This window comes from Neodiprion pinetum, chromosome 2, assembly GCF_021155775.2.
Source record: "Neodiprion pinetum isolate iyNeoPine1 chromosome 2, iyNeoPine1.2, whole genome shotgun sequence".
In the NCBI taxonomy this organism is placed as follows: domain Eukaryota; kingdom Metazoa; phylum Arthropoda; class Insecta; order Hymenoptera; family Diprionidae; genus Neodiprion; species Neodiprion pinetum.
In genome coordinates, this window is record NC_060233.1 from 6,568,229 (window position 1) to 6,593,880 (window position 25,652).

General features: G+C 39.7%; 1 protein-coding gene and 1 long non-coding RNA gene across 3 annotated transcripts in view; one reads left to right on the top strand and one right to left on the bottom strand.

Moving 5' to 3' along the window:
* Positions 1-5,980: 5,980 nt before the first annotated feature.
* Positions 5,981-25,652, bottom strand: part of Best2 (bestrophin 2) — a 71,765-nt gene continuing 52,093 nt past the window's right edge. The window contains exons 6-11 of one of the 2 annotated variants that reach the window (XM_046610443.2): positions 17,845-18,083; positions 12,132-12,263; positions 11,869-11,976; positions 9,595-9,855; positions 8,993-9,251; positions 5,981-7,934 (exon numbers count right to left, since the gene is read on the bottom strand). In XM_046610443.2, coding sequence (XP_046466399.1) covers positions 6,958-7,934; positions 8,993-9,251; positions 9,595-9,855; positions 11,869-11,976; positions 12,132-12,263; positions 17,845-18,083 — 1,976 coding nt within the window. In that variant the 3' untranslated portion in view covers positions 5,981-6,957. Of the gene's footprint in view, positions 7,965-8,992; positions 9,252-9,594; positions 9,856-11,868; positions 11,977-12,131; positions 12,264-17,844; positions 18,084-25,652 lie in introns of both variants that reach the window. The other variant, XM_046610442.2, reaches the window with a different exon arrangement.
* Positions 17,110-18,427, top strand: LOC124211401 (uncharacterized). Its single transcript, XR_006881448.2, has 3 exons — positions 17,110-17,398; positions 17,503-17,640; positions 17,823-18,427. It is a non-coding gene; the product is annotated as an uncharacterized lncRNA (long non-coding RNA).

Below are 25,652 nucleotides of genomic sequence, written 5' to 3' on the forward strand. Positions count from 1 at the left end.
TTAAGAATTTGAAAAGATTCGGGTAAAATAGTGGTAAAATCAAAACTTGAAGGCAGGATCCGACGGACCCAATGTGTACTCGAAGGGTTAAACAGGAGACTCGGCGCAAAACACAAGTGATCAAAGCACGTGTTTCCATCACCTTTCTCGAAGCCTCGGATCGAAGAAATCGAAGTTGCAAGAAGCGGGATAAGAACGAGAACTCGGATTTATACCCATATATATACGAGTCGAAGCGTGAGGCGGCCCGTCTTTCTGCTGACCGATGACGAGACTCCGCACATCGTGTACATATACCTATAAGCGATGACGTCGTAGGGGCACGTTGAGTGCAAAGGCATGCTGTTACTGATAAGCGCCCGTTTCAGCGGCAGCCAGGAATAATCGAGCCGTCAATTTCCCCGCGCAATCAATCATAAGCCGCGTCGCGGCGCATTGCGCAGAATCACGCGCGTCAGCGTCAGCGGCTGCGCGTTGCGCACGACGAAGATCGCTCGTCTAATTCGCGCGTATCTCTCCCCCTCCCCTCCTCCCTCCTTTTTTAAATCCACGGATAATTTCATCCACATGATCTACAGTAACGATCGAAAGTGAAACTGCGTCGAACCGAAGCAGCGGGTGGGATTTGCTTCGTTCATATATATAATATATATATATATATATATATATATATATATATATATATGGGATAAGAATGGTAACCGCAGCATTTCACTGCCTCACGATAGCTCTTTGAGTCTTCGCACGCTGCAATTCGAAATATCGAACTGTCAATTATAATTGCAGCCGTTATTGAGGGTACTGAAAGTAGTCAGTTTTTTTTTTTTTTGTTTTTTACCAGACATTACTACTTTCGACTGTGCACAGCTTTCATTTAGCCTGAAATTTTTATCAAATTCTACTAAGTGATTATTTGTGACGTTCGATCTCAATAATTTTCAAGTACCCGAATTCAGGGGGGGGGGAGGGGGAGGGACCGTTACAATATTTTAATCCATTTCACCACCACTTTCGAAACACGCTTTATAACATGAGTATAATACCAGCTTCTGTTATTTAATGCAAGCTTTATTTTAAACGTCCAGCTGATAGATACCGTGTATCATTTTGTTATTACGCTGAGAATAACTTTTAAGTCATTCGATATAAAGATTCTTTGAATGTGATTGAAATTTTGAAAGATATATAATGGATTATAAAAATGAGAGAAATTCTCGAGGGAAATTTAATGTTCAATGAAGAACGATGCGTGGAACTTTTCGAGCTTGTAACCTGCACTTTCGCATTATACAAAAATACGAGTGTTTTGCCATTTAAGAAATACTGTATCTAAATTTCGCGCCAATACGACAGTTTTCTTTGATTATTTATCACATGAAAATATAAATTTGCATGATCTGTTATCGGAAGGATTCTGCAAACGACGCATACTATTTCATATGGAATGACTGTTAAAAAAACATTAGAGAAAAAGTGTGTAGGAACTTTTTAACTACTGCAATATTGATAACTGGCATTGGAAAATATATTATTCCACAGTCGTGCCTTGTACAAAAAAGCTCTGCTGACTGCTGGTTCAGAAAAAGAGCACACGAAATTTTAATTTAAGGTACACCGGACTGCTCTGTTTCAACTATCGTACTCGATATCGAATTACGAAGTTTTCGGGGCGGATCGTTGTCGTCGTTGTGTGGCTAGATCGTTAGATCGGGTGAGATCGGTATCAGTACGGTTAATATTAACATCTGGCTCATACATATTCGAGATAAAACGCTCCATGGATGGTGTCTGCCTATTTGTTTGACCGAGGGATCAAACTTATCTCGCAACAAGGGTCTAGCACCGATAATTTCAAGAATTAAGAGGTGTCCGACGGGGTGGCGACAGACATCCTACCTCGGTTAAAAAAAAGGCCTGGGCGTGGCCTGCGGGCTTCATTCTGTAGCTCGGACCGCTGAACCAGGACCCCGAACGGTTCGGATCTTAATAAATCCGAATCCAGACGCCTTAATCCCTCCACGGAGTAGGACAGGTGAGCCTAATTACCTGACATTTTTCGTGCCGGCGTTATTAAAATGAATCGTTCGAGAATAAGTTGTTGGTATTGAGCCACTAAATCTGCGTTTAATTTATGCATTCGCTGGATAAAATTCTTCTCGGAAACTATCAGAAATTTCGACGAATTTAGATACTCGGAATGTGGATTTATAATAGCTTTTCGCAATTTTTTTGAAAACTTAATGGCATGTTCTTATAGACGTGCAAGCCTACGTAGGAATTTAATTTAATTAGTGAATTTTCTATGTGAACAATCAATTTTATCAAGTCAATTGAAATTGAAAATTATTCGAATACTTGATGAACTGATTCTTATACTGCGACAAAAATGTTAGTCTTGAAGCCACGTGGATGTTATTGAAAAAAAAGTCACAAAAAAACCACCAAAGAACTTACTACAATAGGATCGAGAAACTATATATTTTAGATCATGATCTATATATTTATTTACAGTCTTAATAGATACCTGGTATTAAATTTGTTATGCCTTCACGTTGAATAATTGTTTACAAACATAACAGCCGTGAGGATTTTGTGAGCCTTCCCTCACGGAAAAAAACCGTCATCTACTGGTTGTGTTTAGATAATTTTTTTTAAAAATGAATTTCGCAAGGAATAAATGACGCCTACGCATTTTGTAAGCCTGACTAGCGAAGTTCGACGATCGCCGGTTTTGATCCGTCGATAACAAAGTTTGGGGGAATGGAAAAATGACCTGCAGCGCTATCTGCATGGTTTTTATGGGAATCGTTACTTCGTTGATAAAACAGCGAGTGACGTTAGTCAACAACTGTTTCTTATTTCAAACAATAATTCTTGTATGAAAAGATTTCCTTACTTCCATATTTTCACTACAATATTTTCATTTGGTTTGAACATCTTCTCCTGTAATTGTACCATAAATCGGGAATCTGTTGTGCAAAAACAAAATCGCATGGCAGAACAACAGCATATTGATAATCCAAAAATCGCATCGAAAAGTATTTTTCAGCACGAAACTATAATCTCTCTTGGATATGAATATGTATGAATTAAATTCACAATGAGCTCGACCGGAGTTGAACAGAATCAATAATTATTCCGTAAAATATGATTTAATAATCAAGTATATTATTCGAAAAGATGTTAGTATTATTTCCACATTAGTCCCGAGATTTTCGTTCATTCAAAATAAATTTAACACGAAAAATGTACGAAAAATGTTTTCTCTCGTCGATACAGCTTTCAATTCGCTAAAGTTAGTGAGTATAAAAGTTTTCATAAAGCTAGCTTCGGTAGTGTCAAGAGTAATGAGTATGATGTGCGTGATCGACAGACCTTAAAGTTCCTGCAACGATGCATCTTCAGAAATACATCGTTACTTCACACCTTTAGAATTGTCTAAGATTTAGTAAACCATGAAAAAAAAAAAAAAAAAACAAGCGATCCTCACCTTTTTTAAAGCCAATACCTCGAGAGGTGATCGTAAAATTGCACAATGATACATTTGTCCCCTCATGTTTCGTTTCGTTAACGTTACTAAAGTTACTATATGGGAAATAAGTCTCGCTAGTAACTCTGGTCATTGCAATAAGGGCGAAGTAACTTTGTCCGTGTTTACTGCGCATTCAAATATATTAATTAAGTTGTATCATACCAGTTTCCCAGAGTGTCTAATCATCGAGTCCCCAGGAGGCCAGGCTGCGAATCTCGTATCTCACATAAACTCGCTCTCATTTCATACCGAAAGACTGGTTAATTCAATTAAGAAGATCACTCTCACAATACGACACTGTACGCGAATTTACGCATAAACACATCACTATCATATATCACTTTATATCACTTACACCTTGCTTGCCTGCTGTTCGAAACAATACTGACCCGATACCGTCAGCTCATCTGTTTCTAACTTCAAGCCAAACGCGACGCGACGCTCGGTTCACGGCAGAGGTGATCTCGTGTTTACAATCACTTACTTCGTCTACTACGCACCTTTCATTCACCTCACTATTACAGGTAACTAACTGTCTTGTATCACAAACGAATCGAGTAACTGATCGTAATCATTTCGTTCCATTTAGTCTAATTAATAAAGTAACGAATGAAAAGGCTGACAGGGATAATTATACAGATGAAAATTGAAGTGCACGCGTCTCGTCAACAATGTGAAATTGGGTAAAAATAAACGTAGAGTATTTTTCAAATATTTATTCAAATACAGGTATAGGTATGTAGTCTATAGCTGGGTATAACGTAAACAATTTCTAGTATTATTCCTGGAATAATATTTGTCGTTCATTACATATCACGCATAATCATGGGCATAATAAGTAACAAACTTTGATTCAAGAATCTCTCACAAATACATCATTTATTTATTTTATTTACTAATCATATAATACGGTATAACGATAATAATCTATTAATCTTCGTTACAATTCGAGGATGAGCAGCACTTCATTTATGTTGAAACGTAGATTGGACTAAAGAACAAGACCAAAAATTAATAATAATAATAATAATAATAATAAAAGTAATAGTAATAGTAACAAAAATAACATCTTAGTCATAAATGAAGATTGCTCGTTACGTGCGTATCCCGCAACGCACCGTCGAATCATTATATTATATAGGCTTTACTAATTTATTCTCATACTACATGTCGTATGAAAAATGTATCTATATAATATGTACAAGTACCCAGTCATTACGCGAGTAGGGTATCGGTTAAATACATAACTTAAATTAGAGACTCCTTCGCTTATAATATGTATGTACATGCAAGCATGCATATGTGCACATACATATGTAAACTTACAGTAAGCCTCTAGCGGATATGTTTCCTTGGATATTAACAACAATTAGATAATCGGTATGTCTATCTTAACGATAATTATTGTTTACACAAAACCCAGGATACAGGCAAAGCAGTCGCACTCCTTTTCCTTTCTCCTTGGGCATTTTATACCTATGTACAATTCATTTATTTATCGGTCACTTTTTCAAGCAGGGAAAGTCCTTACTTTTTTTTTTCCATCAAGACATTTCAAATATAATATTTCACTTTTTTTTCGTCTATTGTTTGTTTTTTTCTCTATTTCTTTTTGTGAAAATTATATGTAGAAATTAAACGGGCTTCTATAATAATCGATCACCGTCAATTCCCGTAATCATTGATTTGACAGAATTGTAATAATGATAGTAATAATAATTAAATTCATCTATGTTCTCCTTATATATATGTATATACCTTAATCTCTATATACAACATATTGCAATCACTATATTTGTAACGATTTGAAACTTAATAATTGTGTCTATACTGCATGGTATGACGTAATCAATATCGAACTGTCGGCGCTTATAATCGTATATAATATACCTATATAGTATATACTTGTCGAGTAAAAACACGTTCGCATATCCGTACATATGTATATACATAATTGTGCAATAACGATAATGATAATAGTAATAGTAATGGTAATAATAATAATAATAATAATAACGGTAGTAATTGTATTTAATTACATATACAAATATATAATTGCATATAAATCATAATCAGAACAGGAAACAAATTCAATGTTATTTTCTATTACATATCAGGCTAGGTCCATATTCATCCTGAATATTTGCATTATAAATTGTATACTTTACTAATAATTCGTTTGACGCATACCTACAATATTATAAACCGAGATATTGATTTTGAATTTTTCGAGTTTCATTATCAGTTGAAAATTAGGATCGAATACAAGTTTATTATACATAGCTGGAATATAACTAGCATGAATCCCTCTCAAATCGGTAGGCATCGGTGAACAATTTCCTTTCAAATATACTGATTTCAAAATCGTCAATATCGATCTCGTCTCAGATTTCGTTATTTCTTTCGTATACTTTGAGCAGGTATACAATAAACATATACATATACATATGGCAAAATGTCGAGAAACTATATACTTTGTCTTTTTTTTTTTTTGTTTGACGTTTGATACCGTTCTTAGAAAATATTTACAATCAAAGTATCAAACGCTGCAAATCGACTGCACGTGTAGCCATGAATTACATTTCATGCATCTCCATATACTTACAATATACATTATATACCAGTCGATTTAATTCGCGAGTGTTATTTAATAAGCTCGCGTTCTTGAGCGCGATATATCCGTTCCACATATGCAATGACAATATTATATGACATATAAAACTATAAATAATTTATGCATATATAATATCTCGTTTATTCCTATATGTATAATAATATGCATGTATGTAATAGTGCAATGTACAAAGAAAAATAATTTTCGTTTCGCGTTAATGACGTTTTGAAACACAATCATTATTATTTTGTATGTATAATCAACATTGTATACATATACATATACATATATGTGTATAATATAACTATAAAATTCATATCACATAATAATATCATGACGTCGTTGCACGCGCTGCACGTTATAATCCATATACATATGATTGTTACATATACATATATACCTATATGAACGTACTTCCCACATTGCGACAATACTGTCCATCGTCAAAAGGTATAGCCGTCTAATTGATTTGGGACGAATCGAAAGAAAAAAAAATGAAAATAAAAAACAACACATAAAGCAATTCATGCCGATCGCGCGTTATACAACGTATTACACATAATATATGTATAAATTAGGATTTCGATATTTACACAGAGCTCGAGCGTGATCGATATTAAATGTATAAATTCCTCCGTCCGTCGCATAATCTAACGCTAAGAGATTCGTCCCTCAAATAATAATAATAATATTAATAACAACAAAAACAGTGATAATAATAATTACAAAAAGACTGTCAATAATTTAATAACTTATCATCTAAATTACAGACTGAACGGTCCTCGTAACACACTTAGTTATAATATGCATATCAAACGTAGACCTCGCCTCTCTTGCTGCCGGGAACCTGAGCATTACCGGTCTGGTTTGAAGAATTATTACCATTAGAGCTCGACGAGTTGTTGGGGTTCGAAGCGGTGCTAATTTTCCTCGGCAATTCCGGGGGCGGTTTCGGTGGATCCCTGCTGAAGCTTCCGGCGCGATGGCGTATCTCCGTCTGAACCGGAAGTAGCCGATCGGCGGCAACAGGGCTAACCTGAGTGGCGTAAAGGTGATGACGCATGCCGGGCGAATGGGGCAGGGACATGCTACGATCCTCCCTCGGCTGGGGTACAGGGGGACCGGGAAGCGAAGCCGATCGTCTGCCGCGTCCGTCGACGACGTCGGTGACGATATAACCGCTCAGTTTGTCCGGACTCATTAGAATCGGCGATCGGTCGGTAAAGCAGTCGAAAGCCGGAGAACTTCCGTGACTCGCCGTCGGACTGCAGCGCCGCTCACCGATCAGAGGCGTCGACCGATCCTCGCGACCAGCGATGCTGCCGTTCCTGCTGCTCCCCGATTCTTCTTCGCTCGAGTTCACCTCCGTTAAAGTTGCCTGCACGCCTCCCGGCTGCTGCGCAACCCGGAGCGTCGGCGACGACGTCGTTGTGACGAAACCCAGCTGCGTCAGCTGACTCACCGTCACCGGCGTCAGGGCGACCGGCGTCACAAGACCGGCGCTCGTCAACGTCGGCGAAAGGACCGCCTGCGCCAGCGCAGCCGTTCCCGGCTTCCCGCCCGCGCCCTTCGGGCTACCCTCCGATTCCTGGATCGGCGACAACACCACCTGGACCACCGGAAGGTCCGCTGGGTAGTGACCGTTAGCCGGAAGCTGGTGCATCACTCCCACGACTCCGGCACCGATGTTGGCCGCGTTGCTCGCCGACAGCGCGAGACGCTGCTCTCTGTCCACCACTTCCTTCGTCACGTCAGGCGTCGGGATACGCGGACGGTTTTTCAGAGAAACTGGAATCGAGTTCAATTTCGTCAGCGTTCCTGAAATTGCAAATTATTCCGCGTGTTTTCTTTTTCTTGATTTCTTTTTCTAACGCGTTTTATTTGGTTTTGAAAAAAGTGGGGTTTGTTAATTTGATTTTTTTTTTCCAATAGTGGACGGAAAACTTTGGATTATAAGCTTTTTTAGTATCAAACAGAATCGTGGTTTGAAGGATACTATGAATCGGAGAAATCCGAGAAACCATCAATTGAATTCAATTGTGCATTATTGGATTTTCAGATTTCAGGTAGTTCATATAGCCATGTATGAATAAATTTGAAATCATGTTCAATTGCGCATCCTCAAATGAAGTCGTTCGAAATGTTTTGAAGTCGGTACACGCGTTCAGGTCACTCGGATGTTCGAATTAGGAACGTCAAGTTAAATTTTTTTTTTTTTATTTCTTACTAGGATTTTTTTTTTTTTTTATTATTTATACAGAATTCCGAAATTTTTTTGCAGCATCTCCTACATGGATGACATAAAAAATCATACACCTCCAAGTTATACTTCTGCCGACAAAACAAAAGCCCCAACTCCAAAGTCGGAACTGACAGAACACTGACCAGGAAAGTATCCCAGGTCGATCCTTCCGATTTGATTTCTTTTGCGATATGTTATAGTAGACCAAAAACTAAGCAACATCTATTTTTTTCATCCACCATTAACAGTTTAAGGGAGGGAAACCACCCTTCAAAGTAGGGCATGTCAAGGGGCGATTTGGTAGTTTCACCCACAAGAACATAATACTTTTTAACCAATCCAACCGAAAAAGTTTTCACATAACGAGAAATGAAAAATGTAATTTTCTCTATTAAAAAAAAAAAAAAAAACAGAAACTGCAAAACCGCCCCTTGACATGCCATTTAATGGTAGATAAAGAAAAATACGTATCACTTAGTTTTTAGTCTGCTATAACATATTACAAAAGAAATCAGATCAGAGATATCGACCTGGGATACCTTCCTTGTAAGAAGAGAAGATTCATCGCCGAAGTCTCGACCGTGTTAAGGAGAAGTGGTTTTACCTTGACGTCCCATACGCTGACTCCGGACACTTTTCTGGCCCACAAAACGGTCGTACAAGGACATCTTCTGGTTAGGGTTGGTAGCCTGCGGGAGGCCGCCAGCCTCTGGACTACTGTAAACGCTGTTGTGCCTGTTACGGGAAAAGAAACCACCTCCACTGCTGTAGGTCGTCGAAGAGCTTCTCACGGAGCCCATCCTCGTTATTTGACGCTGAAGCCAATTTTTTCTCCTCTCGACGAGCGGCGTGTCAACGCTTTCCTGTGGCGATGAGAAAACGATCAGATTCAGAAAGTGAAATTGATGAAACGGTGACAGCGTATCAATCAAGAAACATTAAATTACATTGAACGTGTCGCAATAAGAGGACTCGGAAATGGGTTTTGATCAGATTGAACAACGAGTTGATCGCTGGTCTGTTAAAAATGAAACTCGGCCGTCGATGGGAGTCGAGCGAAACGAAGAATGTCGTTATCCTTGAACTTTGATCGAGCAAATTCGAATAATTCTCTACATTTCAGTCCGATTTAAGAAACTTGGTAATCTAGTCTCGGGCCTTGTCCGATATCTCGCTCGCACCTGGATACACGAATTCTGTACTCACGTAGTCGGCGAAGACCTCGTCCTGTGCGCTTTTGCGGTGCTGACTATGGTTGTGGTCGTCCGTACCCAGGAGCACGTTCGCGTAAAGGGCGTCGCTCTCCTTAATTTTGTAAAGCTCCGCCGAACCCTTCGGCTCCTCTCTCCTGTACTGCTCGCTCGCCACTGTGTATGGCAGGTCCTTCGGCACTACGTCGTCCCAATACTGGTCCTTCAAAAGCTCCGGATGCTCTTCGTGCATCTCGTCCACTATCATGTACCCCGCCTGGGAAAAAAACAGGTGTTGCCATTAGCAGGTCGATCTTGAAACAGGGTGACCACAAAATTTCGGGTAAAAATACCAGGACCTAAAACTTAGTTCTCCCCAACGTTTTATCAGTTCTAGTAAGTTACTGAAACCTAAAATGTTCAGCTTATTAACACTTATATTGATGACCCCTTTTAAATACCCTCATATTGCCAGGTTTTTCAGGTTTTCAACAATGATTTTTTTTTTCTCGTTACAATTAATCTCTGGTGATGAATGATATTCGATACAGTTGCGTCTAAGACTCGCGGTTCGTGAAATTTTTAACATTAAAAAAAAATTTACCGTGTAGCTAAACTGTTCCGATCAACTAAGCATCGCAGCTTTCGACCGATTGAGGAACACAAATGCAGGCAAATGTTATTTTGAAACTAACACAAACGGTGTGATAAACAATTTTGTGATCAATTTTATTAGTTAAACATGATAACAAGCTAACAAAGTGAAACAATGTTCGAAAAAGGCTCAGGTTTCCCGATTCTAATATCGACTCAACGGGACTTTCAGCAAAGCCTCTGATTGTGTGAATAATTTTTTGTTCCTTTACTATTTCATAAGCATAAAAAATTTATTTCTTGGTCCTGAAAGAGTTAGCAATTTGACGCTAAATCTCTGTATCAGCGCCACTAGTAGAAATTAGCATACAAATAGAGTTGTAATGATAGAGAGAACAGCACGTTCTTGTAAAATCTGTTCCTTTTCTTCCTTTATGACATATCATGTGAATCGTTAAGCCTGATATGAAGGAAATCCTGATTTCGCTGGTTTTTGTGTTTTTTTGTCGATTACAATGCTAATTAGTTTAAGATGGGATATAAGAAATAAATTCAGTCACGTGCGAAACGAAGATGCTAAGATGGTACGAGTCGATAAATTACGGATCGCTTAATCAGAAAATGTAAATTGAACCATATCGATTCTTAATGAAACCAGTGTCTGTATTCTGTTACATAATTATATCCGTTAAATTTATTTACTCTTAACGCAGGAGTCAACGATATAGATGACATCGCAGTGACCGAGTTTTTGAACGTAATTCCGCAAAGTATTACACGGATAAAAAAAGCTCCTTCATTATACTCGAACTCTTCGATGTTTAACATATTGTTAAAATTCCTTCTTCATTAGCATATTATAATTCCACGCTTCACCGTCGGCTTATTTATGCTTCGAAAATATTGGCTCCTGCTAATGCCATGCGATCGTGTGTTCGCCATACAGGCTTTAACGTGTTTGCACGTGAGATACCGAGATGAAAGATCGCTGTCAAGGTCACCGGAAGTGAAGGACACAATCGTGATTCTGCGTTTCCTTTCTACCCGTACAATACACGTATGAAAGATTAAACGCTCGAGAATAAGCCGAAGAGGAGGAAAAAAAAAATAACTTGACTATATGGGGGGGAAAAAGCAATGTTTATAAGTAGAATCAGCATAATTATTTACCGATTGTCTATTACACACGTGAACACCGATGATCGCCTGATCTTTCGGCCATTAATTATAATAAGATGTATGCATACACGATGTAGGTATGTAGGTACGTAAGTACAAGTGTGTTTTATCCTCGTCGCGTGTTTAGTTGCAAATTGTGCCTGTAATTCGCTCGTGTAGACGTAAAACATCGTAATCATGTACCTTCTACATAGCCTTACAATTACACCCATACAGTTTTCGCAACGAGTATTGTAATACAAATTGCGACGCATAACGTGTAAGACGGTCGAAATGAATCGTTAATTCTCCTACGCCGAGGAAGCGATCGAACTATGCTCGCCAATTACCAATTGCCATTTAAGAAATAGCCATTGGCACTTCCGGTTATTGAATCCGCTTGCCCGGTTTTTTACGTGTGGAAAAGGAGCGTATACACGATGCATCGGTACTTGGATTCTATCAACGTACGTCTCGGTTCTAACTGATATTTTCCCCTCATGCTGTATCAGAACGAAACAAATAAAGTAAATTATACCTTTATGTGTCGATCTATCAGCCAGTTCAGCTCGATGTCGTCATCGTCCTCGCCAAAAGGATTTATCAGGACTTCGGCAACTTTAAGCCATCCCACGTAGAAGCAGAACTGTGGATTTGGTTTTTAATTGTTATTTTTCCAAATACGTAGAACAGTCTTTTTTTCTTTCTTTCTTCCTTTTTAATACATGTTTACTGAATTTTTAAAACAGCTGCAGTATCAATTTTGCGAACAAAGAATATAAACAATTTATACGGTTATACCTGCAGCGCGGTGAAGAACGGAAAGTACATGTCAGGCTCTTCGTATTTTCCAACGCTTCCTTCGGCTCTTGGTATAAACTGACGACCCAGAAGCGCCGCAAAAAAGTACGCGTACAGCGATAGAGTAACCACCTGTAAGTGAAAAAAATTTAGTCATTATTACTCGTAACCACGGTAAAAAATAACTATGGATAAGTCTATTGCATTGTTTTTAATATAAAAATTTTAAATACCCATTAGAAAGAAAAAACACTCTACCGACAGAGGGAGAAGAACAATTTTTCCATTTTACCAGTAAGATTTAACACCCAAATCGAAAAGCAACTTGCTACATCAAGTTTCGGTCAAAGTGAGTAAAAAATTTAAGCAACTCTTGCAATTATATTACAATCGTATTTGTAAAAAAAAATTTTGCCCAACAGATTTAGGCGACGTGTGTCTTATTTATTTATTAACTTTTTTTTTTTTATCGCATATGCTTTAGATGATATATTTCTAAATCGAAAATTAAATCTGCAAGTGGACGACAATTGCGGAGTTTAAATCGACTGCGAAGTATATTGACCGACACGGACAATCGGACATTAATTGACTTCTGGTTTCGTCCATGAGACCTTTGCGCGTATTATAATAACAGTACGCTAGTCAATACAGCATGTGAAGATCAATATATAGAGTACCATGTGATCGTGGATAATTAAATTCAAATAGAGTTTGACCACGCGAGGTCAAAGGCCTTCCGGTTAAAGCGTGAAGGCATTGAAAGAATTCCCTTGACCTTTTACGACCATCGTAAATAGTATATTTATTGCACGCGAAGACAAACTGCGTCTATAACTTCTAATCATTCGGCTCGTGTTTACCGATCGTACGAATATTTGTTCGATAAATTCGCCGCGATTGATTGATCTTTACGGAAACTTTACACAAGCATTGTGTATAGTCATTTGCTCGGCTCAAACAGCCAATTATCCATTGAACGTACACTGTAATCGTTCCGAGAAACGATAAGAAGAAAACAAATCGTTCTTAATTGTAATATTAAAAAATGGCGAGGAAACTTCCAGCGTTGGTTGGATGCCTCAGGGTTTACGAATTGCGTCTCGATCGGATTTCTGATGAGCCTTAGAGTCACGGTATTTCTGATCAGAATATTCCACTCGGAACTCGAAGCGTGCGTAAAAAATGTTACACTTGCCGAGACCCAAATGTTATTCGGGAGCTTAGAGATCACCTGACTTGCCCGTCGGGCGGATAACTGTTCGACATATGGTTCTGTATGACTTTAATCACGTGTATCAAGGACCCGAGAGTATCGAGGCGGTGCCCAAGGGCACCAGAAACCGGTAGATTGTTACCACCTTATAATCAGACGTCGAACATTGAATCGAATCTTAACAGGAAATCGCTGTGCTCCCGTTAAGACCATTCATTGGACGAGTAAGCATGCTTAGTTAGGAGAAGGATGTTTCGAGTCCTTGGTAATGCTCCTTTTTACGGTAGCGTAAAATTAAACCGCGATTCGCAAATGAGAAACTTTACGAATCGTTTGTGCGCTCGGCACTATGATTTTCACCGATTTCAAAGTCGGATGCAAAATAAGGTAGTCATGGGGTTGACAGTAATGTATTGTAGTGTCAAATTTTTAACTGCCATCTCCAAAAGCGAAAGTCCTATGAAGTGGATGTTTGAAACAACGCGTATAAGTAACCGAAGAAAATGATTTCTGAAAATTTATAGGTTTGTGGAGTAATTCTTCATCTTGCTACACTGTTTGCAGAATTGATTTTTTGTCAATGCTTATAGGAATGTTAAGAAGTCAAAGTTTCCAAGTAGCAATGAGCTTGCTTTGGAATTTAACAGTACATAATGGAATCGATTTTTTTTCACCGCAAAGACGTCACTAGGTTCAAATCTTACATGGAAGTGCCGCAGTTTTCATTGTAAGTAGATACTCATAACAATTGCTATATTTAACTCACGAGGACGTAGCTAATTTTCACATTAATTTATCGAGTGTTTAAAGTTTGCATGCATAAGATACGACGAGGTTCGGTCATTAACGTAAGATGTTCTCAGCAAGGCTCAAGGCTCAAGGATGTCGGAAGTATCGAAGCTTCCTGAACGCGAAACACTCCAGCCTTCCAAGAAGACGGTAAAACTGACGTGTCATTCCCCTTTTTCCTTTCTCCTATTTTCCCCGTGTTGAAGAAGCTCGCTCCGTCTTCTCGCCTCGGTTTATTCGCCTAAAATTAGTCAAATCCATGACGTTCAACCATCGTGACGCAAAAAGCTATACAGACGTGTGATTGAACTGCCCTGAACTTCAAGTTCAAATCATTCCCAGCGCGATTATTATCAACGCAACTTCTACAATGGTAACGCTACGAAGTCAATTAGCCGTTTGAACTCTATATTTGGAGTTCGGGAAGCCATAGACACGTACAGCTAGTGGTGCCTTCTAAGTCGCGTTGCGAAGTTTAGATCGACCTACGGTTGGATCGAAGTGATTTATTGGAAAAGGCCAGTTTGGACAGATGCGATATCGTCGGATCGATGGTTGGTAAAACGGAACCTCTCACACGCCGGACAATAGATTTATCGGGCACATGTGTGAATCAATTCAATCAGAAGCCTCATCTTGGACATATCCTTGATCGTCATGATCGTCGTCATCATCGATGTGGCAAAAAATCAATTGTTAGCAGAGAGTTCGCGACTCGATAGTACGAAATGAGTTTCGCCACGATCGACTTGTGGAATAGACGACGGTTCGTCGACCATAGAAGTGGTCGAAGCCAATTACAAATTGTTTTCAGAGTTTGATGAAGTGAAATTTTTAGAACCGTTTATTCTTGAGCCGATCGAATATCGCTTGTCCAATCGAGATGTGGCCGGATTAGCAAACCAGATAATTCCCTCGGCTGATTTTTGGTTCAACTGTACAACCAGCGATTCGTTTCTTTTCATCTAAAGTGTTTCAATATTTCCATATAGACGCACTTCCTGTATCATAATCGACGTTGCATAAACGTTCGTTAAATTGGCGAATAAATTTGCAGTGTAAAGCTTTCTATATATAGCGTAACGACCACGTTTCAGTCCAGCCGCGATAAAATTATCATTAATTCAACACATCACGTATCATAGCCTTAGATTGAGAGAAAGACCTTCGCGATTCCTTCTCGATCGCATTAATACCCCGACAAATATCGAAGGTCGTTTTTCGCCAACGAACCGGCAGAAGTATTACAGCGAATCATTATAGGGATGTTTATTTGAAAAGCGACTGAATTATAAGGGTTACAAAGGTGTACGAAGTAAACGAAGCCAGTCTCGATCAGTACACGGTTGGAAAAAAATGTCCCAGCAAGTCGACTAAAATTTTTGGGTCGATTAAACCATTTTTTAACGTATTATTAAGTAGAAACTAGAAATTAAATGTTGAAAATGAAAAAATTTGTGTCATATTCTCTAATATAAGAATGTGAAAATTAACACAAATATAAGATGAACCTGCTGGGACGTTATGTTTAGTTAAATCTTTCTAACAGCGTGGAAGGTTCACGATAAATGCTATTGAACTATTTGAACACTCTAACAATAAGATCAGAATTCTCTCAAAAATGTCAAGGAGTCGAGCAGTGCATACAAGTTCCCTTTGCTTTCTTCATCCAACTCCCGTTTTTCTCTCTCCTTCCCTCGATCCGTCCTTTTGCTATTTTTACGACCGACTTTGACATCGAGCCAACGAACTTGAGGACCGCGCGGAATCCTTGGCATCCTGATCGGAGACTCCCGTAGGGTTTGACCGAAGCCTCTAAGGCGTCGTAAGAAAGCCGCGGCATTTACCAGGGCGACACGATCACGCGCCTCTAGGAGGTGCGCGTGACTTCCTGCGGGTGGATCCAATACCCCGGACTATGGACTCGACAAGCGGGTCGCGTACGCGGTCAGCATGTCGCTACAAGCGCGTGTAAACACTTTGTAAATTTGCCATGAGGCGGCGAATGGCGGTAAAGAAATTCGACGATTCAGGAATAGACGGAAAGGACTGGAGGACCGTTGTGAGTGCGGAAATGAAGGCCGAATGATCCGGTAAAAATAGGTCGGAATTAAAAATATTAGGGATGTGGCTGCCTTTCTGTTTACACGAATTATCGACCCTCAGGAACTGAAATCTGAAGTCCTTTTTTGAGCTGCATAGCTAGTGTTTTATGAAAACAGCAAATTTGATGTTTTTTTGTCTTACGTTTTCCTGAAAAACTTCTATCGGTAGATGATAAACTACTTGACCATTGCGTAGAGCGGAAAATTTTACATCGAATTATGGCCTCGTATGTCGGAAATGGAGTTGGATCAACGAATTAAGAAAAAGGAAAGTATTTCATAAAAATTCCCCACATGCCGTCGATGAGTAGAATTTCTTTTTTCCTAATACTTTTAATTCAGATCTATTTCGCCTTGACTAGAACTTGAAGACAGCTGAACGAATGCGAAACACCGATTTTGTGGAAGCTGGAGTGAGAAAACAACGGCAGAACTCCGGTTAATTAAAAGATTTCTGTAATACAAGGCGAGTCCGCTTGATGAGCAATTAGATTGCGTAATGCGCATTGTGTTACGGTGCAGGTAATTATAAATGCAAAATATATGTTTCCGGGACCTCAGAGTCTTCGGCTGAAACTCGTGTTCCTACGTAGATACAACGCTTAATTTATATACTAGGTACTAGGTACTGCGCATTTGTAGAAGGTGACACGAGGATGCCGTTTCCATGTAAGAAACCATATCGTCCAAGAGTTATATTCGCCGTATTTCGAAGAATAAAGTCAGGACAAAATTGATCGGACATGATCGGCATTTATCGTTGGGAACCTCTACCTCCTCATCCGGTTTCTAACAGCTTTCATCGGTATTTCAATTGACATTGTTAATCCATTGGCATTGAAGAATTTTTTTGGTACACACCCATTACTACGAATCTCAGGAATCATTAATATTATCTCCACACGTTGATGTGCGGATATTCACAGCTCGACGAGAAGTCTTCCGATCATTTATCACTTTCATCGTTTGGGTATCAACGGATCGGTAATGTTTTGGAGTATCTCCAATTGAATCGGTATTTTAGAAGGCACGACACGAGCGAAGTAGGAACGGACATATATTAGGAGGATTGAAAGAGAAGCGTTGACGTGGAACTGATTACAAAAAGCTTTTCAACGATACCGAATGCAGACTTAATTGCTGGCAACCGCTTCCGCGTAAGTTCTCCCAAAAGCAAACCTAAGCTGTTATTCGTTGGCTAAAACGTCTTCTCCAAATTCATACACGCCGTATTTTCTCAATATTTTTGTTTCTCCTAAAGACGCGAGAGGCTTCTTATCAGCATTTAAATACGTGCCACGGGTGACGTAACGGCGTATAGATTTCCAAGTGCAGAACCGCCTCACAGCTATGCAAACTACGCACCTTGCCCTCATCGACGTGAAGTTGTGCAATTAAGGTGGATACAAGCCGTTCCCATATTTCACCTCATCACTAAAGCAGGTTTTTTCTTTTCATTTTTTTTGCTAATCGAAGAGCTGGCACGATTTACGTGCCTCGTGCCTGTGATGCAACTATTGTGAAAAATTGATTTTCCATTTATAAGTTTCTGATGCAATGTTATTAATCCACTCTGACCAGCTGACCAGAGGAGGAAGCTCACCTGAGTGTAAACCAGCGGCACGCAGACTGTGTCGTAACCGATTAGGGCTCCCAGTCGCTTGCGAATGTCGCTAAGCTCGACAAGGAGAGTTTGGACGACCTGGTCGCTGGTGATAAGAGCCTCTTTCCGGGCCCTGTTGATGATATTGGTCGCCCAGACGAGGGGCATCCAGTACTTGGACATCGCTGCCTTTTTGTTCATCATTTCGAATATCTTTTTCTCCGATTCCATCATCAGACCTGGAACACAATTTGAGAAAATATGTTTAATACGGGGCGGAACATGATCACGTATTTATATGAAGAGGTTGCAGGGATCATTGTCAGACATGATTTGATTGACTTGATAATATCGAATATTGCGAAGAAAGTCTTTACCGTTTCATCATCTACTGTCATTCGTACCGTATCAAGTGAAGACGATCGATTACTATGGATCAAATTTAAGACAAATTGAGGACATGATGCATGCGTTTTAAACCTGTTATGCATAATATTTGAGACAAGGTGGACGACAACTCCATTACGAAGGATCAGAACTTTTAATAACAAGTGTTATAAACTACCGACTGCTAATTTTTTCGTTTAACTCAACCCAGTCGTGAACTCTCTGGTTTTCGGTTACTTCTGGAGCGAAAAGAAGACAGACTGAGAAAATTTTCACCGACTTAGTATCGCTTTCGGAATACCGATAGTACAATAACAGTCGAAGCGCTGTCCAATATTCCAGTTCTTTTAGACTTGGCTCATTACTGTAAAACTTAGCAATCGATAGATCATGGAATGAACTTTGATTTCGACACGAGGATGTTCTTCCGAAGACGACCATGGTGTTTTGATTTGTCGTAGATACGCTGAGTGTTCCAAGTAAAATATAGTCATGGCTCATCATCGTAGAGACAAGTTATTCGTGGTGTAGGCGGTTAAGTCTGTCAGAGTTCACGTCTAACACGTGGAGGAGCCTTTCTGGGCCTCTTTTAGAAAGTTACTGAATTTATGCTAACTTCATACATTACATGCGGCACTGCGACGGTTTCCTCGTTGCGCATAAATTACTCTTGATTTCTATCCAATTCTAAAAAAACGAAAAGCTCCAGCACACCGTGTTATGTGGGTATCCTAAACTATCCACATGTTGGAGCATCGTGCCGATGCCGATTTGTACTTGCAGCAGCATTGCTGCTTCGGTCTACGACTGCACGCGACGTTGTTATTCAGGTGTGGAAAACGAACCGCGATGTACCTCGATCGTTTCTGTAATTATACCCACTTTATTGTCACTCTGATACAACAGCTTCATTCCTCGCAATTACCACGTTTCTTTATTCGCTGTAAAACAATCGCACCGTCGGTGACTACATTTGACGTTTATCAAACAGCTTGAGAGACTCGAGGATCGGAGACAATGAAGAACTGAAAAATCTGCATAACCCAACCGTCGAACTTTGGCTTGAAACTCTGCCGCGTGTAAAATGTAAAATAAAGAATTTTATTGGAGATTATTTTCTGTAGAAATTTCCCAATTTCCAGGAGGTTTATTTTGTTTCGCCACTCCGTCGTTCCTTAATCAATTTCTAAACTAATTAGCTCCTGGAACTCGTTACACCGGCTGATATGTCTCGTGGAGTATCGCATATTCATCCACAGATATGCCAAACGAAGATATTACAGATCTGGAATATTTTTCATATATTTTGGCGCCACGACACGTCTTGTGTAATTTTTCCACTATGTATAGTGAGCCATTACCAATTTGCCAAAATCTCTTAGCAAGTGTTTATTTATCAGTCGTGAATGCGTCTTGGCAATGTTCGTCACGTTGCTAGCAGACTGGAACTGATTGAAAAATAACAAGAAGAAAAAACGACTGTACATTTGTAGGAAAAACACTCGTAGGCTTGTTGCTTGTTGCTTCTTTGCATAGACACTTATAATCGCAAACTCGTTTGGTGAATCCATTATGTGCATAAATGGGAATTAATAATAACCACGACGTTACATCGTGAGGGAGTTTTATAAATTCTGCAATTTCGAACGCGAACTCTTAGGAATATTCGATTTGAACATTAGAACATTTGCGCAACGCTATGTTTTTCATATCACAATAAAAAGCGTTCCGAACCATGAAAATTGGTTGCGAAAAATCGAGAAAGTAAAAACCGACGAAGCGAACGGCGAAGTAGAATACGAGCCAATGTTTATGAATTTATAAATATCTCCCATAGAGAATTCTATTGCAAATAAAAATTTACAACACTCATAATGTCACTTACTTATTATTCTCATTCCTTGGTACAAAGTTTGTTACACACGATTCAAATTTCTTGCCAAGGCATGTATAACAGTTACTGTTTCTTTTTTCGAGGATTTTCCCCCATCGCGTTTCTTGTTTCTTATATGTTCACCGATAACGCGGCTTGTCGCAATTCTCCCGATCGGAATAAAACGTGGTCGGAGTTCTCTTCGCGCGTGTAGCAACGAATCGTGCGCCAACTCTGCAAGAAACTAGATCAAGCATTTACATCTGTCTTCTTATGGAATTGGAAACGATGGTGACACGCCGTTCTGGCAGCGGTAGAAAATCACCATAACAAGATGCGCCGGTTAATTAGTCTAATTGAAATTTTTCTACGCCGACACTATGATAAAATTAGCTTGTAGAAAGTGAGACTGTGCAAACATTCGATTGCCAACTAAACGTTGTATAAACTTTTCGTAACGGTATATAAATATCATGCAACGGTCAACGGAGTCAAGGAAAGACATTTCCGCAGTTTCGTTTATCCGCAATACATCGATTGGCAATCTTTTGACAGACACGCGACAATTTCTGCCGAGTAAATCCTTGAAAATTTTCTTTCGTTTAACGTAGATCGTCCAAGAATGTGGTATTCGATATTTGAAATGTAGAATCAAAAAATACTGTAAGTGCCAGTTTTAGCCCGAAAAAAATTTTTGAATTCTCCTCTTCATTTTTAAACTCTAATCCAAAGTTTGTGGGAATTTTTTCACACTGAAAATCGACTGCCAAACTTTTTCCCCATCGAAAAAGCGAGAGGATAATATAATCTGATCAGATCGCAGTCCACCTCGATCAGTTTTAATTTACCGCTACCGATCACTCCGGGATCACTGATCGGAATTCGACTAAGCGCGGTAGAGTTTGCCGGTTGAAGAGCGACGTAGAAATAGTTCCTCCCCGTTGATTAATGCCGACTTTCTTCTACCCGACAAGACCTTCGGCTCGAGTCCAGTGACAAAGTTTATCGTTAGTCAGGTACAGGTTTGACCGGCGGATAAAGGCGCAAGGGTACAAGACTCTCGTCTCTGTACCGTTGACCATGACGGTGTAACGAACGAGTCTTGGAAATCTATTGAAAATTTCTTTGCAAAGAAGAGGGTCAGGGGGGAGGAAGTGGGAGGGGGAAAAACCCCAGGCTTAACATGTGAATTCTTCTTGCGAGGCATTACCGAGAACCTGAAATACTCGGAAACTGCACTCGGACACAACTATCTGTGATAATATCCGCGACAGGAAAGCACAGCCTCCATATCCAAGTCACTCGAGATCATGAAATTATTCCGTCGTAGCTTTAAAAAATCCAAATTTTCGTAGCTCTAAATTGTTGCTCAGGACGCGATCAGAGAATTAGAGACGAATGAAATCACCTCGAGATGATATGATGCAAATGGTCTATTACCTACGCATGGAGCATATATGGACAAATCTGCGTCAATGCAAATCACGTGTAATACATGTATATGTAGACAAGCACTCGACCCCGTCTTCATTTTTTTACCACCGAGCAAAAATAACGTACAATGCGAACGGAGAATTGATTTTGCAACAACTTTAATAGGGTAATGACTTGAGAAAAAAATTTTTATACCTGTCATCGTTTTACCCACAGACACACACACACACACACACGAAGCTGTTGGAAATAACGCGCAGCGCAAATGTCAAGTTTCTGCTTGTGCAATTATTAATTAGTTTCTAGAATCGCAACGTTTGGTAGAAATATCAAATTTCTCGTACGACGAAACGATATGGCATATATTTTTGAGCTTCTGTATAAAAATTAGGGACACCAAGTATGACCGACGTAAATTAAGCTGCGGTAATATCGCAACGAAGTTTCGTTTCGCTCCGATGTGAGCCAGTGATATGTAACTTGTCCCAAATAAAGAATAATTACACAATCGATCATACGCGGCGAGATAGAGAAATACATGTGAATTACAGTGTCGTGTGAGGTTGACTGCTTTTCGTGCCCGATCGTCGAAGGATTTCCCCTCGATTGCAACCTTAGCCAAGCCCTTCGAGTGTGCCGAGCATTCGTAAATTTCAATCATATTCTAGCCGATCAACCGCATTGCGAAACGTTTTGTACTCGTTAATGACCCACTCTGGTTCCCAATGTTCCTTACGAATTTACTTCATCATTGATGATCAAACAGTGCTAAAAACAAACGTAAGAATGTATGTTCAAAGCTCATGTTTTATGACCGGAAGTCCGAAGAGTTGCGATGGTAGACTGTTGGACCAGACGATCGTAAGTCGAAGTCTACTGATAGCTTGCGGCTAGCTACGTATTCGCATCTTCTTCCGTTAGAGAAACAGCGATAAATCGTAGTAGAGAAGACCTGGACGAGTAACGGAGTAGTAGCACAGTTTGCGCTTGGTGTTATTGACACCTCACGTAGAGTTCAGACACCGAAGCGTTTGCGAAAAAATTCCGGAGGTATTCTTACACTGGCATAAATCAATGCAAGGTACGTGTCTCGGAATAATGTCGGAGACAAAAGGCTGACGTTCGTCGAGATAAACTTTTACGCTTGTCATTATCGGACCGATGAGCAACGGGTAAAAGCTCTTTCGCGTATCTACGTCAATCGGAGAAGCCGTGAGGAAAGAAAAATTAAAAAAGAAAGAAAAAACGGTCGCGCGCTGTTGAACTGTACAATAGTGTTGTTTTGAAAAATATTGTTACAACCGTAACAAGCCACGCTCTGAAAAATGAAAAAAAGAAACCGCACGGAACGTTGAATTCCATGCAACGATATTTGGCATGTCCATACGCATATATGCCGTGTCTCATCATCTTCGGAGGTTTGTTTAATGGCGGATATGAACGTGTCATTAATAATGCATATATATATACACACTGAGTCAGAGGAGAGTAATTTATGTCTTCAACGCGAAGAGATGCGTACGTATATTTGCTCGCAAGCTATAAATGTTTAGCTGAATTGCCTTTCGGTCAAGGTCAACCGTGTGTAATGTATGCGTATTGTACGTGTAACTTGAAAGTAAGAATGAAAAAACATTCACGTCGTTTCGAAATAACAATGAAAAACTTTTTAGTCACTTCAAACCTGCAATTTCAATGTCAATATCAAGCCTATGGCGCATGACTGTGGTCTCAGGTCATAGACTGCGCGAAGTCATGACAGTCCAAGCCAGCCAGCACCGAGTCCCGATACCACAAGTATTTTCCAATTAGCAGCAACGGTGGGTACGCTTGGAGCTCCGGTACCTTTACAACTCGTGGTTCTTTGATTACTCGGCAATTATAAGCCCATCTTTTATACACCGCACCTATAAATAACTGGACAAAATGAAAACGACTGGGTGGCGCCGGCGCTTGTCGGCAACGACATTCAGGAAGTCGTTCAGAAACCGGAGGAAGAAATCTACGATCTACGAGCTAAAAGCCTGCAGTTGTACCTTCTCTTCCTCATCCTTGCTCTGAATCATTCTCAACGACATTCTGCGATCTCACCTCTCAAAACAAATGACGAATTTTTACGCCTCTAGGGTGTGAATCGCAAGTAACGAAGACTGCATCGAGTGCATTGCGTAGAAACCGAGATGATGTTTGAAATAACTTGAAAAAATTCTGTCACACTCTTTAAATATGACATTTCAAGGCGAGTTAATTGTTTTTAGCAGCAGGAAATTTTGAATATGAAAAAGAAATTCAGAAAACAACTCATTGAATTTTCAACATGGTGAGCTGAAAATTGACTCATTGTCAGTAACTCTCAAGACACGGATATTTGAGAAAATAAAATATGGAGATACCGCGCGATGAAAAAGACTCACGTCTTTCAGTGAAAGAGGTTGAATTTTTGGAAAAATAATGAATGAACGATTTTACAATATTTCATAATTTATCTTCAATCAAATCAGGTTATTCTGAATCATTTTCGTATGGATTTCACGGTGAAGAATCAGCGGGGTCATTTTGACCCCTGTGTCCATGTCCCTGCAAAGATTTGCGCTCGGTATCCTAACAAAGCGTGATTCTTATCCTTCTCCGAGTAGCTTCTTGTCACCTGCACCACCTCGACTCTGTGAAATATTCCTGACTGGTTTCTTTTCACGTTCAGGCTTCAAGTGGCTCCGGATCGAGATCAGTAGGAGGCGATCACCGGGAGATCGGCGCCGAGGCATCGCGTCTACGCGTCTCTTGGAGAATTTTCATTTTTATTTTTTATTTTTCTTCTCGTTTCTTCTTTCTCTTCTTTCGCGGAGTTTCTTCTGTCTGTTTATTCGGTATTTCTCAGTGGTCCGCATGCCAGTATAATAATCGCGACGCGTTCAGACTCATTATCAGTTATTCCTCGCTTTTAAATTTTAACACGTCTCGTAATTCGTGTGAAAATTGCTTTTCGATCGTTCTAATCGGCTGCTGTTATTAAGGGAGGACCCGACCAAAATTTTAATCAAAAACGGTCTGAAAATATTAAAGATACTATTTCCGAGGTTCAGATTTCAGATTTCGTTCAGCGAAATTTAGTCACATCGTTCAAACCAGAAACTCAAACGGGCAATTTTAAGGGCTCTCGAACTGTGCCCACAGTTGTGCAATTTACTTATCACGTGATAAATGCCTCGTAAGCTGTGCGCAAAACGTCACATGTTTGTCAAGGAATAAATAACGCGTTGTAATCTTATACTTGGAATCTTTATTACGGCAGAGTTTATCGGTCACGATTGTACACGCATGCCGATTTGTTTGTCGTTATTATTTAACGCACGGTAAAATGTTCATTTTGCACAGGTTGATGTTTCTTCCGTGAGTACAGCTACGTAAATGCGGAAGAAAGGAGCTGCCGATACATTCGTTCGCTAATTGTAAAAGAAGCGTCGTGATGCACAGGGAAAAGAGAGAGACGGACAGAGGTTGAAGATTACTGACACCGCTTGTCTCCGAGTCTATTAGAACGTCCGTGCATTGTATTGCTTAATGCAATTTGAACTTGCAATTAGCTCCTAGTTTCAACATCTGACAATGCGCGTACACACGTATCTGAGGCCAACGAGCTTTCATTCACGCTAAATCAACGGAGGCGTCATGAATTTCTCGATTCCGTTCAACGTACGTGTTTGATTTATTTTCTTCATCGTCATCGCTACGATCATCCTTGCATATTAAATAATTTAAATACCTACGTGTTGTTCATAGCCGATTCCCAATTACATACAACAAGGTATGAAAACGATAATTTCAAACATAAAGTCTTCGGTAACATTCCCAAAAGCCAATCAAATCTTCGATCATATTCTTCTCGGTTCAAAAAAGAAAATAAAAATTTCGAAGCTAGGATAGACTGACACCATAAGAAATTGATTTAGTGCACAGCTAAGGATAAACATTGGATCAATTCTTACAATCCTGTACACAGTGATAACCAATTATCGAATTGTGCAGAGCATCGATGATATTTGCTTTCAAGAATAACCCGCAGTACTTCTGTCAATTGCCAACCAACGATCAAAAATGAATCAACCGTCGGCAG